The sequence below is a fragment of the Poromitra crassiceps genome, assembly GCF_964638095.1.
Source record: "Poromitra crassiceps genome assembly, chromosome: 7".
Lineage (NCBI taxonomy): Eukaryota > Metazoa > Chordata > Actinopteri > Beryciformes > Melamphaidae > Poromitra > Poromitra crassiceps.
In genome coordinates this window covers 27268866-27293228 of record NC_139628.1, presented here as the reverse complement: position 1 = coordinate 27293228, position 24363 = coordinate 27268866, and the positions used below count along the sequence as shown (strand labels likewise).

The 24363-nt window shown below is 41.4% G+C and overlaps 1 protein-coding gene across 1 annotated transcript; it reads left to right on the top strand.

Moving 5' to 3' along the window:
- The first annotated feature begins 15209 nt into the window (after positions 1-15209).
- LOC310780198 (uncharacterized protein) lies at positions 15210-19381 on the top strand. Its single transcript, XM_083640775.1, has 8 exons — positions 15210-15290; positions 15843-15944; positions 16572-16587; positions 16676-16761; positions 17855-17908; positions 18014-18076; positions 18222-18270; positions 19102-19381. Exons 1-7 carry the CDS (start codon positions 15278-15280, stop codon positions 18248-18250), a joined length of 363 nt encoding a protein of 120 aa, XP_083496901.1. The 5' UTR covers positions 15210-15277; the 3' UTR covers positions 18251-18270; positions 19102-19381.
- The last annotated feature ends 4982 nt before the right edge of the window (positions 19382-24363 follow it).

The following is a 24363-nucleotide window of genomic DNA, read 5'->3' as shown; positions in this document are numbered from 1 at the left end:
TACAAGGAAGTATGTCAGTAGGTCATCAGGTGTAAACAAAGCCGCCATGATGCCACGCTGGAATTGAATCGCGCATTCGGCTACCTACCAAAAAACAAAGGAATCAACAAGATGCTGTCGAAAAAGAGAAAGGTTGACACGGACTGCAGGCAGTTTCAAGATAAATGGAAAGAGCAGTATTTCTTTTGTGAAGTAAATGGGTAAATGAGTCGAATTGATTTTAGTAAAAAAAAAAATCCGGCCCCCATGAGGTCTCAGTTGAACAAATCCGGCCCTCTACCTAATATGAGTCTGACACCCCTGCTCTAATGTCTGTCTCTCTTGGGGTTTGTGATATGAAAAATGAAAGCTGAAAGATCCTACAGTACAGTTCTGTGTCAGTTCTTGCTAATAGGAATACTTCCCTCACAGCTTTTAGAAGGCAGACATATGGGCGTGTCCCTAAGCCTGCGTCTTGTGATTGACAGCCTTGATAACCAACGGCGCCACGTTCCTTCCTTCATCACTAACACTGGGGCTGAGGAAGGGGAACAGCCTCTCGGTGAAGCAGTAGATATGAAGGCTGGCAGAAAAAGGACAGGCACATATTGTATCTATAACTCTCTCTCTCTGCGCGCGTGTGTGTGTGTGTGTGTGTGTGTGTGTGTCTATGTCTATGTCTGTGTGTCATTGTGTGTGTGTGTGTGTGTGTGTGTGTGTGTGTGTGTGTGTGTGTGTGTGTGTGTCTGTCTGTGTCTGTGTCTGTGTCTGTGTCTGTGTCTGTGTCTGTGTCTGTGTCTGTGTCTGTGTCTGTGTCTGTGTCTGTGTCTGTGTGTGTGTGTGTGTGTCTGTGTGCTTGCTCGCCTGTCTCTCTCCCTCTCTGTTTAGACACAGACTGTAAAAGTTAAAACACAACTAGAACTAACAAATATATAGGCTGAAAAGCCAATGCCATCATAGGGAGGCATATAGGGAGGCATATGACAACAATCAATGATTGACAATAAACAATTAACAAACAATTGACTATGATCAACAATTAAATGATCAAATGAACTTCAAATCATGTTTTTCATGTAATTCTTCCTTTTTCTTTTTCTTTTTCTGTTTTTTTTTTTTTTTACAATTTTATTTTCCTTTTTCACAAACATACAGTTGTAAAACATTCAGTTGTCACAGTCTTGATTAATTTGCATGTTCATTAATTTCACCCTTAATCCCCACCCCCCCACCCCAACCCCTATACATACATCAAGTTAAAGTAAATTAAAGAATAATACACTCACACAAAATTATGTTACATTTGTCTTAACTTCACATTTTCCCTTTTTTCTTTCTTCTTTTATTTCACCTCACCAGATATTCCTTAGCTAAAAAAAAAAAAAAATGTTATTATACTTTTTCTGTTTTTCTTATTGGAAAGTCAACTTAGGCTATTCATTTGTAGGCTCCAAATCCTCTTATTTCACTCAAACAATGTGTGACACCGAAGGTCAATTAGCCCCGCCCCTAAAATGATGAAATTCCAAGCCTGCAGATTCAACTTGGACGTGGACTCGGGTAATGAGAAAGATAATGGGGGGTAATGGGGGGTAATGGGGGGTAATGGGGGTAATGGGGACTCGGACTCAACTCGAGCCTCGAGACAGTGACTTGACTACAACACTGGTCTAAACGTTTCACATGGTGCCACCTCAGCACCAATCTCCAGTGGCGAATAGCAGTGGAGACTACATTCTGTAATGGAAACATCGTTTTTTTTACTTGATTAAGATTGTGACAGATTGGTTCATCGTCATCTGTAGGAAAACACCTAATCTGAGAACGAAGATGCTATCACAGAGCTACGGATGTTAAGATCTACGTCAGCTAGTCACTGTAGTGAATATAAAACTCCAAACTACTAACTGTGAATGTTAGTGAGGAATATTAAAGTCTATAAAAGTGCAATATGGACAGTTTAAAATAAACCACCTTTATATATAGACAAATTAGAGATTTTTCATACTGCCTATATGACCATGCGGTGGTTTTGACTTAGTCAAGATTGTGACACATTGGCTCCGTCTTCCTTTCTCTTATTAAAAAAAAAAAAAAAACAGCTAGCTGATGAATATCAAAGTTCAAGCTAAATTCACAGCTGTTAGCACACTGAGGTTCAGGGAAATGAGAAAGATAACAAAGTAGATATAAAAAAAAAGGGGGGGGGGGAGGGAGGGGGGACATAATGGTACCAATAGTAAAGTGGATGTAAAAATGTCTTTAAACAGTATCAGTTGCAGGACAAAACATATCACATTTGTGTTTACTTGCATGGCATTTCCTTTGAAGACAGTTACAAGGTCGTTATAACTAAGCAAGTGTTAATTACATTCAGAGTGACCCAGACAAATGGGCTCAGCGAGACGATTTTGAAGTATTCCAAAAGTAATCCAAAGTATTCAGAATAGATTACTTAACTTGAGTATTGTAATGGAATACATTACATATTACAAAGTACATTTTAGGGCATGTTTTTCTTATTTGAAAGTCAACTTAGGCTATTGATTTGTAGGCTCCAAATCCTCTTATTTCACTCAAACAATGTGTGACACCGAAGGTCAATTGGCCCCGTCTCCCTAAAATGATGAAATTCCAAGCCTGCAGATTCAACTGGGACTTGGACTTGGACTCGGGTAATGAGAATGATAATGGGGGGTAATGGGGGTAATGGGGACTCTGACACAACTCGAGTCTTGAGACAGTGACTTGACTACAACACTGGTCTAAACGTTTCACATATTGCAACCTCAGCACCAATCTCCAGTGGTGAATAGCAGTGTATTGGTCAACCCAAACATAACAGAACATAAACCAAATAGAAATCCAAAAGAGAGTAATAAAGTCACCCTGACTGTATCTAGGTCATCAAACTTAATATCACAAACATCCTGTTTACCAACACCTATAGGACCAATCAGCGTGACGTCACTTGACACCCAGAAATGCTGAACCCTGCGGCAGTTAATAGTATGAGTTGTGCCAAACAAACCTTAATATCTCAAAAACATATACATCACATCGCTTATATTTTGACATTCTGAGTGAGAGCAGAATTAGCTCAAGAGTTTGATGTATAATATATGCATGTTGTGTTAAAGTTGTGTGAACTGTCGCAGTTTTTAAAATGTAAACAGAGTTAGCCGGCTAGAGTCAGCCACTCAAGCCTCGCGCCACTTGGGCTCCATAGGGTTCCATTGCCGTTGCCACCCAGTGAGGCGGTTTGTTTACCAAAATACTGCTCGGCTGATCCCTCGTATAGCACTGATCTATGAGTCATTGCGGATGTTGTCTATCTGTCTATCTATCTATCTAATTTATTTTTCAGCACAGCTCTCTCTCTCTCTCTCTTCCTGCACAGAGGGTTTAAGCTCACTCTGTACAGGAAGTGGAACAGTTGGTCAGAAGCAGAGAGACAGAGTGGAGCTGAGCTGGATGTGAGGATGGGGCGCACCTGTGTGCTCGTGTCATTCTGTGAGTACAACACTGACTTTCTGTGTTCCAATGGTACAATGTTGTGGTGAAAAGAACTGTTCTGATGATCTATGAGCAGTGGTTCCCGAACTGGGGTGCGCGTATCCCATGGGCTACTTGGAGGTACTTGAGAGAAAGGGGGAAATGCAAAAATGTAAGAATAAATCATGAAAATAAATGAAATGTTAAAATAAATCTGCTCAGGAGCAGGTTTGGGAAGTAACAGAATACATGTATTCAGAATACAGTATTTAAAATACTAAATATGAGTAACTATTCCATTACAGTTTATATTGTTTAAATAGGTGGTCATCTGAATACAGTAATTTTCTTTAAAAAAATATAATACTTGAAATACTTTTGCAGTGTACCTGCCTCACGACAACCCTGCTGCTGTACTCTGGTGGATTAAATGTTTCTTTAAACAGTATCAGTTGCAGGACGACACATACTACATTTGTGTTTACATACGTGCATCGATTATTGGAAGGATATAGAATTATCCAGCTCAGAACTGCCTTTCTGAGAGATAAGATCCATTTTAGTGCCTGTAAATCACATGAAATCTCTACAACACTTAATTACATCATTTAAAAAAATTAACCTTTATTTCACCAGGTAGTCACTTGAGATCAATGATCTCTTTATCGAGCAAGACCTGCATTTAAAATAAACAACAAGACACAAGCACAGACAAGAACATAAAATAATCAATTTCCAAAGATATGACACAAGTTTTGACAATCTTACCTCTTTTCAGATCGCTGGCAAGGCCGAGAAATACATGATGATATTTATTAGTGTAACATTCTCCTCACCTGTGTGCAAATGCCTACATTATGTAGGCCTACTACACTGAGGCCTGCATGAGGGGATTTTAACATAAGAAACCCTAACCCTATGTAGGCCTACTACACTGAGGCCTGCATGAGGGGATTTTAACATAAGAAACCCTAACCCTATGTAGGCCTACTACACTGAGGCCTGCATGAGGGGATTTTAACATAAGAAAATGTCTCTTTTAGAAAATTAATGATTGTGAAATTGGGTGAGGCGGCTAGAGATGCTATCACAGAGCTACGGATGTTCAAATCTACGTAGTCACTATAGTGAATCTAAAACTCCAAACTACTAACTGTGAATGTTAGTGAGGAATATTATAGTCTATAAAAGTGCAATATGGACAGTTTAAAATAAACCACCTCTATATTACAGACAAATTAGAGATTTTTCATACTGACTGTGGTGGTTTTGACTTAGTCAAGATTGTGACACATTGGCTCCGTCTTCCTCTCTCTTATTAAAAAAAAAAGAAAAAAAAAAGCAGCTAGCTGATGAATATCAAACTTCAAGCTAAATTCACAGCTGTTAGCACACTGAGGTTCAGGGAAATGAGAAAGATAACAAAGTAGATATAAAAAAAAAAGGGGGGGGGGGGACATAATGGTACCAATAGTAAAGTGGATGTAAAAATGTCTTTAAACAGTATCAGTTGCAGGACAAAACATATCACATTTGTGTTTACTTGCATGGCATTTCCTTTGAAGACAGTTACAAGGTCGTTATAACTAAGCAAGTGTTAATTACACTCAGAGTGATGCAGACAAATGGGCTCAGCGAGACGATTTTGAAGTATTCTAAAAGTAATCCAAAGTATTCCAAATAGATTACTTAACTTGAGTATTGTAATGGAATACATTACATATTGCAAAGTACATTTTAGGCCATGCATTCAGTATTCTGTAGTGGAATATACATTTGAAAAGTAACCCACACTGCTCAGGGGGCACTAATTGCAACTCTTTCACTCAATTTCTTACTTGTTATTTTCCTCAAAAAGGTGAGTTATTCATTCACTGCATCATTATGCTATATTTTTATCTTGCTGTTTTCTAAGCAAAATGTTGTAGTTGGGTAAATGGGGTACTTGGATTCAGAAATGAGGGAAAGGGTGTATACTGTGAAGCCAAAAAAGTTTGAGAACCACTGTTCTAGAGCAGGAGTACCCAAACTTAAGAATGAACCACTGTTCTAGAGCAGGAGTACTCAAACTTAAGAATTAACCAATGTTCTAGAGCAGGAGTATCCAAACTTAAGAATGAACCACTGTTCTAGAGCAGGAGTACTCAAACTTAAGAATGAACCACTGTTCTAGAGCAGGAGTACTCAAACTTAAGAATGAACCACTGTTCTAGAGCAGGAGTATCCAAACTTAAGAATGAACCACTGTTCTAGAGCAGGAGTACTCAAACTTAAGAATGAACCACTGTTCTAGAGCAGGAGTATCCAAACTTAAGAATGAACCACTGTTCTAGAGCAGGAGTATCCAAACTTAAGAATGAACCACTGTTCTAGAGCAGGAGTATCCAAACTTAAGAATGCCACGGCCCACTTTGAAATAAATGTGAAAATCTTTCGGGGGACACCCAACCCTTTAATCACAACTCTGATCAACACACGAGGCTAAGATGAGTTATTTCCCTATGGGTTTTTTTATATTATACATTTTTTATTTCAGAGCATGTGAACTTGGGCATAAGGAAAATTAATCATCCATACACATTCAAAAACATTTTGGCAAAATACCCAAAAGCAGATAGCCAACATTTTCTCCCCCCGTACTCATCAGAAGTATTTGCATGCATAACACATTTGTTGAGACAAAATGTGATGAGCAACAACAAGAAATCAATCCACAAGCTATTAATGCTAGGCTTTAAAAATGCTACCTTATCTGTAAAGAGGAGACTCGTGGGGTACCCATTGAACCAATTTGCATTCAGATAAATTGAGCTCAAATAGTTTTCCCTCGCCAAAATTTAACCTATGTTTGGAGCGTTATTTAGCCCCCTTCCTGACAAGCTAGCATATTCTGCTTGGTACCAATGGATGTGTTCGGTCTTCTAGTTCCTTCTGATAACAAGATTAGTTTAAAAATGACCCTGCTACAGCCATTTGATAGCCCGCAAAAATCGGGAGTGTTGGCAGACCACTCGTGGCCCACCTGCAGTACCTCCATGGCCCACTAGTGGGCCGCGGCCCACAGTTTGGGAATCACTGCTCTTAGTCTAGAAGAGCATCAGTGCTTTGTTTAATATCTTTGTCGCTGAAAGTGTGAATATTCTGTGTGTAATCAAGATGTTTCAATATAATGATGAAACAAAGAGTGTGGTGCACTCTGGTGCAGGTTAAAACATATGAATTTACATATTGGGCTCAAGATTCTGAGCTGTGGGTGAGTGATGCTGCTGTACAGTAAGTACAGTAGCCTGGCTGAGTGAGTGATGCTGCTGTACAGTAAGTACAGTAGCCTGGCTGAGTGAGTGATGTCACAAGTGTTATCTTCCATTATTGGCAGGTTTTCAGGCACGAGTGCCAGCTGCTTTACAGAAACGGGTCTAGATGCAGATATGGTGTGTGTGTGTGTGTGTGTGTGTGTGTGTGTGTGTGTGTGTGTGTGTGTGTGTGTGTGTGTGTGTGTGTGTGTGTGTGTGTGTGTGTGTGTGTGTGTGTGTGTGTGTGTGTGTGCGTGCGTGCGTGCGTGCGTGCGTGCGTGGGTGTGTTGGGGCGGGATACTATTGCTACATACCAGTCCCACATATTAATGCAATGTGGTCTCCAACCTGCACCATGCTCTGCTTTGCCTTTGTTGATTGTCATGTTGACAGTTTGATGTCTGATGATGTATCCATGTTTATTTTAGTGCTGAGTACACTCCTCTACCATGGACACACTCAAGGTGATGACACACTTTTCTCTATTCTATCTTCATTCACTCAAGATGAATCTCCACCCATCATTTCTCTTTCTAACTCGACACTTTTCCATTCACATCATTTCCCTTTGTTTCTGCACAACTTATGACAAAACTAAGCTATTTTCAGTATTTATTTATTTTTCTAATTGTACTTCGCTGTATGTGTTTGTGTTGGGAGAACAGATGCTCTGCTGACCCTTAAAGACAACTGGTCGCATATATTTACTGGAGATTCTGTTACCTTCATATGTGACATGAAGGAAGGAGAGGAGGCTGACTGGTGGTACACTATCTACAAGGATGGTCAAGCATTTGTCACATACTCTCTGTCTAAACGTTTCACATCGCAACCTCTAACACCAAGCTACAGTGGTGAATACCATTGTATTGGTTACCAAATACATAATACAAAAGAGAGTAATAAAGTCAGTCTGACTGTATCAGGTAAGTCATCAAACTTAGTATCATCAACATCCTGTTTACATCACCTATATATGCAGTGGTTCTCAAATGGGGGCCCGGGGACCCCCAGGGGTCCTTGGTGGTCTATCTGTTTATCATCTATCTATCATAATAACCCTGTTTGGTACTGTGTTTGTGTGATGTTTAAATGTAATTCTGATTTTATTGATCTTTACACTGTAAGTATTAGATTTTTTGATTCAGACCCCTTAAATTTGAACCAGATTGTATATTATTTATGGCTGTAAAAAATAATAGAGATCCGCACACTGGAGCAGCTCCACATATTTAATGACTACAAGATGCAAGATGCGTAACTTCTCTTCTATATTATTTATATCAGAGAGATTTCAACTTGAACATGTGTGTTTAGCAGGTTTAAAGCTAAGCAGATGGTGTAATCCAACATCATATTATTTTGTGTAAAGAACAAAGCATCACACACGACCATGAGGGATAAGATTAAGTAAAGAAAGAAGAATGGCAGAGTTAATTTCTCACAATCAAGAGATTCACAGTGGGTTTGCACAACAAAATGTAGTGTAATTTTCTGTTGTGTGAACTGTATGGGGAAATTAATCAATTAATTGATTAACCAATTAATTAATTAATTACTTTGATAGATCCTGAGTGCATTGATCATGTGACTGAGCTGACTGACTGAAACAAGGCTCCTCTCCTGCTGTATAGATGCTGATGTGATCCTGGAAAGTCGTGCTTCTGCCGTGTTTGTGGGAGAGTCGCTGACTCTGCGCTGTAGGCATCGTGTTCAGGGAAATAAGAACAGAGTCAGTTTCTACAGAGATGGAGCACTAGTTAAAATGGACACAAACCACCTTTCAATCAAGATATCTGAAACCACAGAAGAGATGATCATTAATCCTGTATCAGAGACAGATCAGGGATCCTACAAGTGTAAATTTGGTGAGCAGGACGGTGCAGAATCCAAAGAGAAGGAACTGAGAGTGGAAGGTAAGATGATGTCATACTATGGTGAGAAATCTGAAAGTGTTTTTGTCATGGCAACATGACATCAAGAACTCCTTAAAAAGAAGGTGTGGACCTTTCCTCACTGATTGTGCAATATTCATCAGATCAGCTCAACTGATGATGTAATAAGTCTTTGTGTTCAGAGCTTTACAGCTACTCTGACCTATGAAGACTAAATAAATAAGAGTCATAATAAACACAGTCAAACCTGAGACAAATGTGGGTCAGGGGCGTAAAGTGTGTGTGTGTGTGTGTGTGTGTGTGTGTGTGTGTGTGTGTGTGTGTGTGTGTGTGTGTGTGTGTGTGTGTATGTGTGTGTGTGTGTGTGTGTGTGTGTGTGTGTGTGTGTGTGTGTGTGTGTGTGTGTGTGTGTGTGTGTGTGTGTGTAGGAGTGAGATTCGTCATTGCCTGAATTTTTGGCAATTTGACTCATTGAGGGGGATAATAATAATTAGTATTTATTATTATTATTATTATTATTATTATTATTATTATTATTATTATTATTATTATTATTCATTTTTCAATTTAATCCTAACAGCACGTAGACCTCAGGCCACACTGAGTGCTGACGAAACAGCCATACTGGGGGGCAGTGTGACACTGACCTGCTCTGTGGAGGGCTCTTCTGGCTGGAAGTTCTACTGGTACAGACAGGAGAAAGACTCTGATCCCCTGATCCCAGTAGATCATGATCCCAACTCAAATCAAATCAGCATCTCACAGGAAGGACTCTACTGCTGCAGAGGAGCGAGAGGAGACTCACTTTACTACACAGAGTATAGTGTAGTACAGTCAATCCACATTGATACATATGGTGAGTTTAACAATGTGTGTGTGTGTGTGTGTGTGTGTGTGTGTGTGTGTGTGTGTGTGTGTGTGTGTGTTGTGTGTGTGTGTGTGTGTGTGTGTGTGTGTGTGTGTGTGTGTGTGTGTGTGTGTGTGTGTGTGTGTGTGTGTGTGTGTGTGTGTGTGTGTGTGTGTGTGTGTGTGTGTGTGTGTGTGTGTGTGTGTCTGTGTGGGTGTTCATGATTAGTATGTAGGATTCATGCCACAGAGAATAAGTTTGATGTTGTCATTTTGTGTCCTAATTGGGTATTCTTATTATGAACAGTTGTAAACAGGGCTGTTGTGACCTCGCAACACAACTGGCCTCAGATATACCAAGGAGAGAGCATTACTCTCAGATGTGACATCCAGGGAGGAGGAGACACTGAGTGGGAGTATGAATGGAGAGAGACTCATCTACAGACCGGTCTACAACTTGGCTGGTCCGACTCACACGATAAACCTCCAAAACAAAAGGAATGCAGGATTAGTTCTATATTCTCCAGTGGTAAAGGCTATTGGTGTAAGGGCAGACAGAGAAGTGGACAGCAGGCTTCTACAGAGTGGAGCAGTGTCTTCAAATTGAACGCATCAGGTAAGTCAGATCAGTCTCATTCACTAGCAGAACACACGTACATGTGCAGTGTATTGAGTGTCATCTCTGTGTGAGTGGTGGAGACTGTGCAGCCATTTTGCAGCATCACAAGTTCAGCCATTAATCTGCAACCATCACAAATGAATCGTCCCTAATTACCAAATTAAAAGACGCGGCTCCATTAGATCACAGAGCTGCTCTTTACACTTCCTGAAAGATTCAGCGCCATCGCACGTAGAATGGCATAGCTCACTGACTCACTCACTCACTCACTCACTCACTCACTCACTCACTCACTCACTCACTTACTCACTCTCACAAAGACTTCACATTATAATATACCTTAATATTATATTTGGAGGTAGCACTTTGAGAAGAATGTACGTGTTGTTGGCAGAACATTCAATAATTTGGCTGCACAGATTAATGGCTAAAGTTGTGATGCTCCACAATGGCTGCACAGCCTCCAGCGCTCACACAGGGACACACATCACTGCACAGGTGTTCTGCTACTTCTGATCAAACTTCTTTCCAACAGTTACACCCACACCTGTCCTCACAGTCTCTCCTGTATGGCTGAGTCCTGGAGCCTCAGTAACTCTCAGCTGTGAGGTTGATGGTTCATCTGCAGGATGGAGGTTCTACTGGTACAAGGCTGTTCCCAAACCAGTCACCTACTTAAACTCCTACACCGATGAGCGGCTGCCTGGTAGCAAGGATGCTGCAGAGGGTTCCTACATCCTTCATGGACTGACACACACAGGAGGATATATGTGTACAGCTCAGAGAGGATCAGACCCAGTGTTTTACATTCAGGACAGTCAACCTAAATTTATCTGGTCTGGAAGTGAGTGTGATTAATTCACTCACTCACACAATCGCTCATCCATCCATCCATCCATTCATTCATTTATGGGCGAGCCATCGACTATATAGCCAGGTATAGATGACCACAGCTCTATGCAGTTTCTAAGTAGAGTATCTGAGGTGAGAGGTCACAGGTCGTGTATCCAGACAACCCCTACCCGCCTCGTCTCCAGCCCTGCTGCCCCTGAGACCCGCCCCCTCTGACGGAGCTGTGCATTCTATCACCTCCCACAACCCAACTACTCCTGTTCACCTCTAAAGCCCACTATCCACTCCACTATCTTCAACACTAACAAGTCCTAACCTGGCACTCTTCACCCCCCATACATACTGTAAACTCCCATACATACTGTGCAAACCTTTGGGGATAGAGCCTTCAGTGTGGCGGCCCCCACTCTCTGGAACTCTCTCCCGGCAGAGATCCGCAACGCCCCATCCCTTGACTCCTTCAAGAAAACCCTCAAAACTTAGGGAGGTACGGTGGTGCAGTGGTAAGCACTATCGCCTCACAGCTCGAAGGTCGTGGGTTCGATTCCCACCTGGGACGAAGTGAACGCTGAAGGAATGCGTGCCCGTCCGCATGTCCTCGAGTGCCCACCGCCCGGGTGGGGTCGTCAAAAGGGCCTTTCTGTGTGGAGTTTGCATGTTCTCCCCGTGCCTCCCGGGGGTTTCCTTCATATAGGAACCCCCTTCACAAAAACATGCAATATCCTGGTTGCTAATGTGGTTCCTCCTCTGGTCGTTAAGGGCGCCTGTTCAGAGGGAGGGGAACTGGTTGGAATAGCGTGAACCTCCCACGTGCTATGTCCTACCGGTGAAGCTTCCTCTGGCAGGTGAAAAGAAGCGGCTGGCTGACTGCCCATGTCTCGGAGGAAGCATGGAGCCAGTCTCGGCTCTCCCCAGATCGGCAGAGGGTGGAGTAGCAACCAGGATTGAGAAATCAAGTGAGCACTAATGGGGGATAAAATGGGATAAAAAATCGGGGGAAAAAAAAAAAAAAAAAAAAACCCTCAAAACTCACATCTTTAACAAAGCCTTTGGCCTATAGTCCCCTCTGTTCTCTCTGTTCTGTTTATTTGTCTGTATTTATGTGTCATTACTGTAAAGCGTCCTTGGGTTTCTTGAAAGGCGCTATATAAATCCAAGTCATTATTATTATTATTATTATTACCGTATTATGATTATTAAACTGTCTCACTTTCTAACCATTTTGTTAAACCCCAAATCTAGACAACACCCCCAAATGCCATAGAGAACCCCCCCCCCCCCCCCCCCCCCCACACACACACACTGCTGCTTTTTCTGTTCAACCAAATCCTATTGTGGCAGTCTTCACCCCCCATACCTACATGCACCATTTCAACTAGGATTATCCAGAACCATCAAAGTCAAAACATTGCTTGCGGTGTGAAAAGTTGCATATAATTATTATCTTTATCATCTTTAAATATCTCATATCTCTGCTCTCATTTTGACCTCTGATTGTGTGTTGTCTTTTAGATCATGGCTCATCAGCTTCTCTCACAGTGAGTCCCAACAGAACGCAGCACTTCTCCAATCAGTCTGTCTCTCTGAGCTGTGAGGGAAACTCTGATGAGTGGAGAGTGCGGAGTTTGAATAAACAAGGTTACCAGATATTACCGTGTTACAAGTGGTCAATGACTGGATCCAAATGCAACATCACCAACTATGTTAGAGATTTTTTGGATACTAAGATGGTGCACTATCATGAGGATGTGGTGTACTGGTGCGAGTTTGGATCAGGAGAGTTCAGCAACGCAGTCAACATCACTGTACATGGTGCGTTTAAATGATGATGATGATGATGATGATGATTATGAATAACAACAATAATAATAATAATAATAATAATAATAACAACAATAACAATAACAATTATAGCTGCTGCGCAGCAATGGGTCGTGGCCGGGCAAGTCTCAAGGCTTTGAGCTAGAGGTCTTCGGGTATGCCCGACCCCCGAATACCCGAGGTTCCGACCCGGACCCGGCCGGGTCTGGGTCCATTCAAAAGAAGTGCCAAACCGCTTGACCAAACCCTTAGAATAGTCATAGCACACCTGTCCTCAATAAGCCGCATGTTTTGAGTTCGGGCATGTCTATGTGGCGCAGAAATTGTGGGGGTTATTACGCGCCAAAAAAGTGGCTGCTGCGCAGCAATGGGTCGTGGCTGGGCAAGTCTCAAGGCTTTAAGCTATTATGACATCACAATTGCTCAAGTGACATCAGTGATGGCATCACAATTGCTTGACTGACTGATGACATCACAAATACAACCTAATTGCCAAAGGTAATTAAGGTAATTAGGCTATACACGCTGCCAGAATTCAACGTTTTGATGCACTGTGGGCTCAATTTTTGACCGATCGAAAATCTGTTTTGATACTTTTGTGTAGAACAGTCTAACGATGCAGATACTGAAGTTTGGTGTCGTTTGAAGAAAAAATGTGGGAGGAGTAGGGTTTAATTCGTTTTTGCAGTTTTTGCAGTTTTGCGGTCTTTAGACTTCATAATTGGCCATAGGTTGCATTGTACAAAAGTTTCCCCTCATTTAGGCGCACATTTCGGTGAAAGTTGCAAAGCCGTAGCACGTATGCCAGATTTTTTATGAATTTTTTAAAATTTTAAACTTTAGACGGTCGCTGTAGTGCCACCGTTAGGACTATTGGCCCCAAATTTGTGTCAAAGACGTTTGGCATGGGACTGGACCTTTGTGCAAAGTTTGGTTAGTTTTCATCAATGGGAAGTCGAACTTCCCGGGAGGAAGAAAAATAATAATAAAGGCAAATACAAGAAGTGGCCTGGCCGCGACCCGACCCCCCGAATACCCGAGGTTCCGACCCGGACCCGGCCGGGTCTGGGTCCATTCAAAAGAAGTGCCAAACCGCTTGACCAAACCCTTAGAAAAGTCATAGCACACCTGTCCTCAATAAGCCGCATGTTTTGAGTTCGGACATGTCTATGTGACATCAGTGATGGCATCACAATTGCTTGACTGACTGATGACATCACAAATACAACCTAATTGCCAAAGGTAATTAAGGTAATTAGGCTATACACGGGGCCAGAATTCAACGTTTTGATGCACTGTGGGCTCAATTTTTGACCGATCGAAAATCTGGTTTGATACTTTTGTGTAGAACAGTCTAACGATGCAGATACTGAAGTTTGGTGTCGTTTGAAGAAAAAATGTGGGAGGAGTAGGGTTTAATTCGTTTTTGCAGTTTTTGCAGTTTTGCGGTCTTTAGACTTCATAATTGGCCATAGGTTGCATTGTACAAAAGTTTCCCCTCATTTAGGCGCACATTTCGGTGAAAGTTGCAAAGCCATAGCACGTATGCCTGATTTTTTATGAATTTTTTAAGTTTTAAACTTTAGACGGTCGCTGTAGTGCCACCGTTAGGACTATTGGCCCCAAATTTGTGTCAAAGACGTTTGGCATGGGACTGGACCTTTGTGCAAAGTTTGGTTAGTTTTCATCCATGGGAAGTCGAACTTCCCGGGAGGAAGAAGAATAATAATAAAGGCAAATACAAGAAGTGGCCTGGCCGCTTCGCTGGCCCGGCCACTAATAATAGGAATCATTTACTTATTTATTTATTTAGTCACCCCCATGCCGATGGAAGGACGGGTGATTTTCTTTCTTTCAGAATGCTCCCAAACAATTGAAGTTGATAGGATCAAACTGCTTCCAAACTGCTCCGATGATAATAGCTGTAATCCAAGTCTCTACAAGCCCTGAGATGCCAAGTTGATTTGAAAAGACATAATTTACACCCTGTTTTTAGCTTAAATCTTGACTGTATAGCTGCAGCTAGGACAGGTTCTCCAGCTCTTCTTCCTTTTTCCTATGGCTCCAGTGACGTGGGTGAATTTATCCTTAGACGCTTTTTCAGCAAGTAGCGAACAACTTAAATTATGTTCCACCCATACTGAATTGTATTTTCTAGCCAGTGATGTTTTGTAACAGTAGGTGTCCAACTTGAACAGTTGATATCGCAGTTTGGATTGAAACTCTTCATATTTATCTGTTTCACAGATGGAAATCTCATCCTGCTGAGTCCTGTCCATCCTGTGACTGAGGGAGCTTCTGTGACTCTTGGCTGTAAATCCAGGACAGAGCCATTACTTTCCAATGTGGCTTTCTATCAAAATGACACACTGATCCAAAATGACACCAGAGGAGAGATGACTATCCATGCTGTGTCTGAGTCACACCAAGGCTTCTACAAGTGTCAATACTCTGGAACAGAATCACCACAGAGTTGGATGGCAATAAAATGTGAGTCGAATTAAAACAATGTATTCTAAACACGAAACCCAGGTAGAAGTGCTGCTACTTCTAGGTTGGAGTAAGATCATTTAAATGTATCTCACTAAAAAGAACACATGTACTAAAGTCATGAAGCTACCTACAGGTACATGTTCCATGATTGTTTCTCCTTTACAAGTGACTGAAGGGTCATTATCAGCTACTGTTGTGAAAAATGTTCCTTTTACTGTAGCTCAACAAGTCATGTATTATGGGAGATAACATTCAGAATAACTGTGTTTTGCTGTGAATGACTGATCTCATACAGTATGATCACTCCTACATCTAAAACAAAGTAGGAGTGAATTAGTAGAAATTACTTTTTTGGTTTTGAAAGCACAGTAATTTATTGTAATCACTTTCTATTGCTGTTTTCAATGTTAGTCAGATGTGGACATTTTAAGAGTTTAATCCAAAAAGTTATAGCTTGATCTGATATATCACTTTAAAATAAGTCAGTGTTCCCAGTGTCCTAGTGACATCACTGTTTTAAAACCTTTAATACTACCTCTGTAATTGCAGCAAGTTCTTCATCATTTCCGGTGTGGTTGATCATTGGACTGGTTATTGTCATTTTACTGATCATACTCCTGCTGCTGCTGTGGCTCTGCAGGAAGTCCAAGGGTGAGACTTTTTCCATATTAACGCAGGAGGTTCCAACCTTTTTTGGCTTGTGACCCCACTTTGACATCACAAAATATAGGGACCCCAGACATTCAAATTTCGGTACATCGATAATATCATCAGTGACATCATCAGTGACATCATTAGTGCTGTCATGTCACGTGCAAGCAACCATATGCTGACTTTTTCCCTCAGAATTCTGACTTTAATCTGATAATTCTGAATTGAACAGAATTCTCACAATTCTGACTTTTTTCATAAAAATTCTGAGATTAAACAGAGAAGTCTTCGGACTTACCCCCCCCCCCCCCCCCCTCAGACCATCTAACTTTATTCCTTTATTTTCAGAATCCTGACCTAAACTCAGATCTCAAAATATATTGTTAATCCTCTCCGGTAGCTTTAGATTGTGTGTGGTGTAAAAAAAAAAAGATAATAATAAATCAGGCGACCCCATTTGAATTCCAGGTGACCCCACTTGGGGTCGCGACCCCAACTCTGGGAACCACTGTGGATTAAACTCTGATTATTCAAAATCACTGAGCAATCCTTCCTTATGTCATGACACTGATGCAGAGGAACAATTTGTAAAGCAAAACTATATAACAACAAATGTGTTTTTCACAGATACATGTTGTGGCAGGTAAGTACAGAACCAATTCTCTCATCTTAATCTTAACCATAACAGTGGTAACTTCCATGTTATTTACTACATTTACTACATTTATTAGACCCATCCAGTCTCAGAGCAGCAACCAAGGCTCCACTACAGACCAGAGAGATGATCAAGAGAATGCATACGCCCCTCTTCAACATGGTCAGCCTTCAAACCAATCATGACTGCTCTTCACAACTAAAACTACACTAACATTTATAACAAGGACTTTCTAATCAATAGAAAGCTTTTTTTAAGAACAAAACATAAATAACTTTTGCTTGATCTATCGTTAAATCAGAAAAATAATCAAAATAATTTGATTTAAAACCAGCTGTTTTCATTTTATGGTGAACCTGTAAACAGTTGACTATCTACCCTCGGATCAGGAGCAACTCATTACAATCACCCTCTTTTTATTCTCCTGGTTGGGAAAGCTATTGAGATCATCTTGAAAATGTGTCACAAATTGTAAACTTTCATGGTTGAGTAGATTAATTGTGGTCTTCTAACTTGTCTAAAAAGCGAGTGTGTGTGAGTGCTCCACAGAGAGATAGTCAAATGATTCCAGGTTCACTTTCATTCATAAAACTGTTTATATACAGTGTAAAGTTAGAGTAAAGAGATGGGAAAAGACCACAAATAGTAACATCCCTTACATGAAGAACCAACCCGATCTCCAAAGAAATTGTAAAATAGCAACGTTTGTGGAGCAACGTTGCTATTTTACAATTTCGGCTCAGAAATTGTAAAATGGTAACGTATGTGTCTACAGCGGTGGGCATGGTTTGGGCGTGGTTTACGGAGATTTTCTGTTTCTAACCCCTCCCCCTACTCTAATCCTAACCCTAAAATCTCAGAACGTTGCTATTATACAATTTTCTGTGAGACTGCAACGTTGGTCCAAAACGTTGCTATTATACAATTTTCTGTGAGACTGTGTTGAAAGAACATGATTTATTATGCAAGTCTCACACTGCTGAACCAAATCAAGCCAGTACCTTTCCACTGTTAACTCTACAGTATGAAAAGACTATTGATGAAATGTGATACAGTAACATCTACAAAACAACCCAGGTCTCTAATATGAATCAAAATGTGATATATTTGCCTACATGTATCTCTAAATGATATCCCACTGAAGATACTCCATTTGAACAAGACGTGTTAGAAGAGATGAGGTTTAAGTTGGTATGATAGAATTAAAGTGATTCATTTGACTTTGCCTTTATTCTTATATTGACCTGTACTGTAGGTTATGCTGATGATGACTATGGCAATATCAGAGGCTCTGGAGACACTGGGAATGGTACAGTATTTACTTTATCATTAACATGCAGCAGTTGGAAATGCTAGAATCACTCAAATGAAGGTGAGTAATTGATTTAAATTCCAGTGAAAATCTACATTTCAGGTGGAGCTGCAGGTGGATCCAGTGACATCATCATTTCCTTGATTGAACTCAGAAACGTTCATGGTGAGAACACAAATTCTAAACATGATGCAAACAGAACAGCTAGCAATCACTAAGTGTTGTTGTTGTTGTTGTTGTTGTTGTTGTTGTTGTTGTTGTTGTTGTTGTTGTTTGTTTTTAAATCCATTCATCTGATCATCCTCAACAGATGTGGATCCAGCAGAGCGCTCTGATTAAGAAAATAGTATCAACCACAGGTAAAGTTATATAAATATGATCCTCCATAACTTTCAGCCTGTTCGCTCATTTACACAAACTTTTCACTGAAAATGCATCATTATTATTTCTTTTCTTTTTTTTGGATCAATTTTTTTTCTCTCCATTTTCTCAACAATTGTACTTGGCCAATTCCCCTGTTCCAGTCATTGCTCCACCCCCTCTGTCCTCATCTGGGGAGAGTTGTAGACTAGCACATGCTTCCTCCGATACATGTGCAGTTGCCAGCCACTTCTTTTCACCTGACAGCGACGGGTTTCACCTGCAGGACATAACGCGTGGGAGGATCACGCTATTCCCCCCAGTTCCCCTCAGTTGATCACATCTGTTTAATCAATGAGTCTTGAGATGTCCCTTCTGTAGAGAAACACAGAGATGTGCCCAGGTTTACACCCACTTGCAGCTTGTAGTGTTATTGTGCAACATGTTGCTCTTAGACACAGCTTAACATGACTTGTGTCCTCCACAAATACACTTTTATTAATGCATGTCATGTCAATGCAAACTCTTGTGAAAAACAGGGCGCTAGATCGTGATCATTGATGTTTTCTCCTGTGTTTAATGCTATGCATATCCTGTGTAGACTATTAAATAACACACACACACACACACACACACACACACACACACACACACACACACACACACACACACACACACACACACACACACACACACACACACATTTATATATATGTGTGTGTATATATATATATTTATATGTATATTTATTTATTTATTTATATGTATATATATATATATATACATTCAGACAATATGTGTCTAAATTAATGTTTACTTTCCATTCACAGAAGTATCAACTCCCTCAGGAACTGAAGATACTGGTTATTCTGAAGACAACCTGGGGACTGCCCGTGGTAAAATGATAGAGCTGATGCTGCCATATCATTATATTTTGACTTGTTTTTTTAATAATAATTAAATGTGTTACAGCTGAATGTAAAATGTCAGACAGCACCCATACATTTGATCCATAAAGAGAAGTGTGTCAGGCAACCAAACAAGGGAGAGATGGATTACTAGAAAACATGAAAAGTTCATACTTACATGACACATTGTATCATTTACAGTGTACAGATGTGTGCATACTATCATTGCACACATCTTTCTACTCAAACATCACACATGCATTTTCTATACCTGCTTATTCTTATTCAGGGTTCAGGGCTGGAGCCTATCCCAGCATGCATTGGGTACCAGGCAGGGAAACCTGCACATTATTTTGTACAGATGTATTTGATAGTAGATCATTTTATACAGACAGGTGATGTAGGTGAATGAAGTTTGTTGTTCCCAGCACAAACTGCAGGGCCATTGAGAAGTTTTGACAATCTAAGAGTTTACGGCTACAATATACTGTATATAGGCCTATATATTTACAATATATACTGTATATATATTTTGGTACAATTATATTTGTCACATTATTGTTTAAAGCTGCACTAGGGCTGTGCTGATCACTGCTGATCACTGCTGATCAGCAGTTTATATGAAATGCTTTTGATAGGTGGGAAAGTCCAGGGATGTCCAGAATTGAACTAATGTCAACAAACAGGAACATTTCTGATCCCCCCCCCTGTTCTTTTAAAACTGTATAGATAGATAAGTACTTAATCCTGGAGTTCATATAAGTATCTTTTAAAACTTGGTCTTGTATCAGTTTATGCAACAATAAACATTAATTTCTTCAGCAAGCTGTAAGTCTATTTTTTTTTTAAATCTTGCTATGATCATTTTCTCCATACAGTCATGTTTAATCTGTTCCTCCCTCTATTATTGGGTGGCTCAGTGGTTAGCACTGTGGCCTCACAGCAAGAAGGTCGTGGGTTGGCATCTCCACCGCGGTCCTTTCTGTGTGGAGTTTGCATCTTCTCCCCGTGTTTACGTAACGTGGGTTTCCTCCAGGTGCTCCTCCCACAGTCCAAAGATATGCTGTGTTCATATAGTACTGCAATGTATATAAGTAAGTCAAGTAAAATGTGTAGTACTATGTATACTATGTTGTGTGTAGATATGATGTGTAGGCTATACCGTGATGATGCTATAAAGCCCTATGAGACATGCTGGTGATAAGGGTCTATAAACATAACTGAACTATTGATCAGTCAAGTATCATGGTGTCCTTAAGGGGCAGCAGTAGCCTAGAGGTTGGAGAAGTGGGCTTGTAACCGCAACACACCCATCACACCAGAAGAGGGAGTGGTTGAGATCCAAGCCACCTCTGAAAGCAGCTGCTCTCTGCTGCCTTTTACAGTTATCAGTCATGACCGCCCCACTGAATCAATCCAGGGACAGAGCTGGAGAAAGACCCAACAGCCAGTTGGCTACGGTTCAACCAGTGCAGACTAACCACAGAGCCTAAGAAGTGCCTCATCAGAGGAAACAGATGATGGAGATGTGTTAACTTACAGCGAGTTACGCCGATAGGCCAGAGAGGGACCTCTGTCACCCTGGAGGAGGCACAGCACCCCCTGCAGGCTGGAGGCACAGCACCCCCTGCAGGCCGAGTGTGCTGCAGAGGCCAAGACATCTGCCCAGGTCGAAGCACCATCAACAGGCCAAACAGGACTGTGGAGGCCAAAGGGTTAACGATGACACTTGAAAGTAAAAGCCAGAGAGCATCAGCAGAACACAAGAGGATATGAAAACACACTATTTCTTTTGACTGTAAATATGAGGATACATCGTTGTAGCCTAGCCTGCACAGTAATGATGTACTACATAGTGTCTTGGTACTATACTGTCTCATTTGAGTTGATGATTTCAATTCAAGGATTGTTGAAGTTTTGAAAACATGACACCTGCCTTCATGTTCGGCAGACACAGACTGAAATATTGTTTTATCATCTGCCATACCAACTCTATGAACCTATCATTTCCAATGTCTTTACCATTTGTCTTCACCAGAGATCATCATAGCCGTCTGGTGCATGTCAATATTCCTGTTCAGTTCAGGAGCCAACATCAGTCCATTCCTGCCTCAGAATGGGCCTTTTGGGGGGGGGGGGGGGGGGGGGGGATATGCACAGGGGCGGACTGGGACAAGAAACAACAAAGAAGGGGCCAGGAAGTTGGATAAAGGATTTGTTGGGTGGGTCTTTAGCGATTCCTGCATTTTTGAGAATTTTATGTAAGTTAAGTACATCACGAAACAAGGCATTAAAATACATTTTCAAAACTAGAAAGACCTATCTATAGTCATCACCTCACCTGAGCCCTTTACAGCAAATTAATTATAGTGTTAATGTAACATACATTCAGGTGGTGTCTTGTCATAGACGCGTACGTGGTCAATGGGTCAGCGTGGGGGAAATCCTCCCGTTTTCACCCAGGCAGAGCAGCTAGCATTTAAGTGTGGGGTGCGCAGGTTCGGCTAGTGCGCTGGGCCATGGAGGGGGGTCTCCCCCAGAGGTGGTCTCCCCGGAGAAGGTGGGAGCTGGGCCGGGTAGGCAGGCTGGGTGGCGGGGGTGGGTCGGTGCCCTGGGTGTCTTGGGCCGGACAGGGTGAGCTGAGGCAGCACTGTCCCGCGGAGCGAAATCAGTTTCTGGCAGCATATCACTTTTTGGCACAACACCGGCGGTCCGAGTTGTCTTGAACAGGGTATAAGTTTGGTTTATTTTCATGCATCGGAAGTCCAACTTCCCGGGAGAATAATAATAATAATGGCAAATACAATATGTGGCCTTGCCGCTTTGCTGGCCCGGCCTCTAGTTCAAGTTACATTCACAAGCATGAAAAGCATGGCTGATTGAGCCAAAATGATGTGTGTGATGATGTCTCCTCCACTCCACTTCAGCACCGTGGACAGCGGCACATACATAGCCTACAGACATACTACATAGGGGCCTACATACACACACACACACACACACACACACACACACACACACACACACACACACACACACACACACACACACACAGGGGCGCCGCCAGGGATTTTGTGCCCCATGACAGGACATAGTATGGGCCCCACTGAAAAAATTTGGGCTGTTTGAAGCTGATTTAGAGGATAATATCGCATTTTAAATTATATTAGGATAACACTGTAGTGTTGTCATTATTCAGTCTTAACCATCAATATTTGCTCCTTTTCTCACTCTCATCCCTGTTGAATCATCATACTCTCTCTCTGCTCTGAATACACCAGAGGGAACAAAGAAACACTATCAACTAATGACTAGAAAGAATATTGATACACATGTGGAGTCCAACAGGAGAGTGTTTAGCATGAAACTGTTGTGATATCATTATTCAGTCTTAATATCATTATGTTCTCCTTTTCTCATTGGCTGTCATTTGTGGGCTGCTTTTCCTTTCATATAATGGTCATTATGTGGACAAATAAATTGTGTTGATCCTTCTTATTTTTTTATTATTATTATTACTACTATTATTATTATTATTATTATTATTATTATTATTATTATTATTATTATTATTAGTATTACAAATAAATCCCCACAGACCCACTGCAATTGTGCCAACTACCATGTCATTCAACACAATGCTGCTGTGTGTGTCTCACCTCCTTCATCAGTTAGGAACGGCTTGCAAACAATTGTTTGCATTGATTAAATGTTCGCTAGACAGGAGGGAAATGTAAACACTCTGTGAAGTAAGCATATTTCACTAAGGTCTAACAGGGTCATTTCCATTAGTTAAGAAAAGTTGAATAAATGTTCAGATGGCGCCGGACATAGACATATATAAAGGCTAGATGGCTTACCCGCGCTGCCGGTCAATGGAGAGCGACGTCGTCGCATGGTGGCCATCTTGCTACGGCACCACAGCTTTATATATATTTATGGGTTAAAAAAACGCTAACATTTTATTATTATTTTTGGCTCCAAATTACACCAAACTTAAACTGCAGCATCATCATCATGAGATGAATTCACGCACCTAGTTTCATGCAGTTTCATCCATTTTGCTAGGAGCTATGAGCATCTGTTGTTGGGTTAGTATTATCACATCAGATGATCATAACTCCTAGGGAAATGGATGAAACTGCATGAAACTTTGTGCCTGAATCCCTCTCATGGCATAGATGCTTCGGTTTAATTTTGGTGTAATTTGGAGCCCATCAAAAAAATAGTGTTTTTAGTGTTGTTTTTTTTGTTGTTGCCATATCTCGGGAACGGAATATGCTTGTAATAAACCAAACCGTTTGTAAATCCGTCAAGATTTCAGCGAGTTATGAGTATTTTTGTCTGTGCACCCTCCAACAGCTACCATAGAACGTACCAGAAAGCCTGCCGTAGCAAGATGGCAGCGCTTCAACGACGCTGGTGACTCCGCCTTAAGCCATCTAGCCTTTATATATGTCTATGGCGCCGGACAGACTAGACCAGTGATACTCAACTGGCGGCCCGCGGCCCCCTGTGTGGCCTGCGATGGAATTGCAATTTTTTTATTATTTTTTTTAGGGCCCCTGTCAGCTTCAAGGGCCCCTAGAATCGTCCTAGGTTTCCCCCCCTATACGGCGCCCCTGCACACACACACACACACACACACATATACACACGCACACACACACACACACGCTTGTGCGCGCGCGCACACACACTCACACACACACACTCACTCACTCACACACACACGCTCGTGCACGCGCGCACCCACACACGCACGCACCCACACACACACACACGCACACACAGACACACACCCACACACACACACACACAGACACACACCCACACACACACACACACACACACACACACACACACACACACACACACACACACACACACACACACACACAATTTACATACAGAATCGGCTTTATTAGATAGATTGGACTTGGTTACCATTCATCTCAATGCAGTCTCGCGTTGAGGCTAGGTTACCATATACATGTAAGCTTTCAGTATCACAATAATGGCAGCAGACGAGCTACTATGAATTTATGATGCCGAAGGGTTCCAGTTAAAAAACCTTTATCACTCTTAGCCGTAATAGGGGGATAAAGATGAGTCTTGGAAACCTGGCAACCTGAGCAGACTTTGCCCTGTTGAAACTTCCTGTTTCCTTTCCATCAGTCAAGC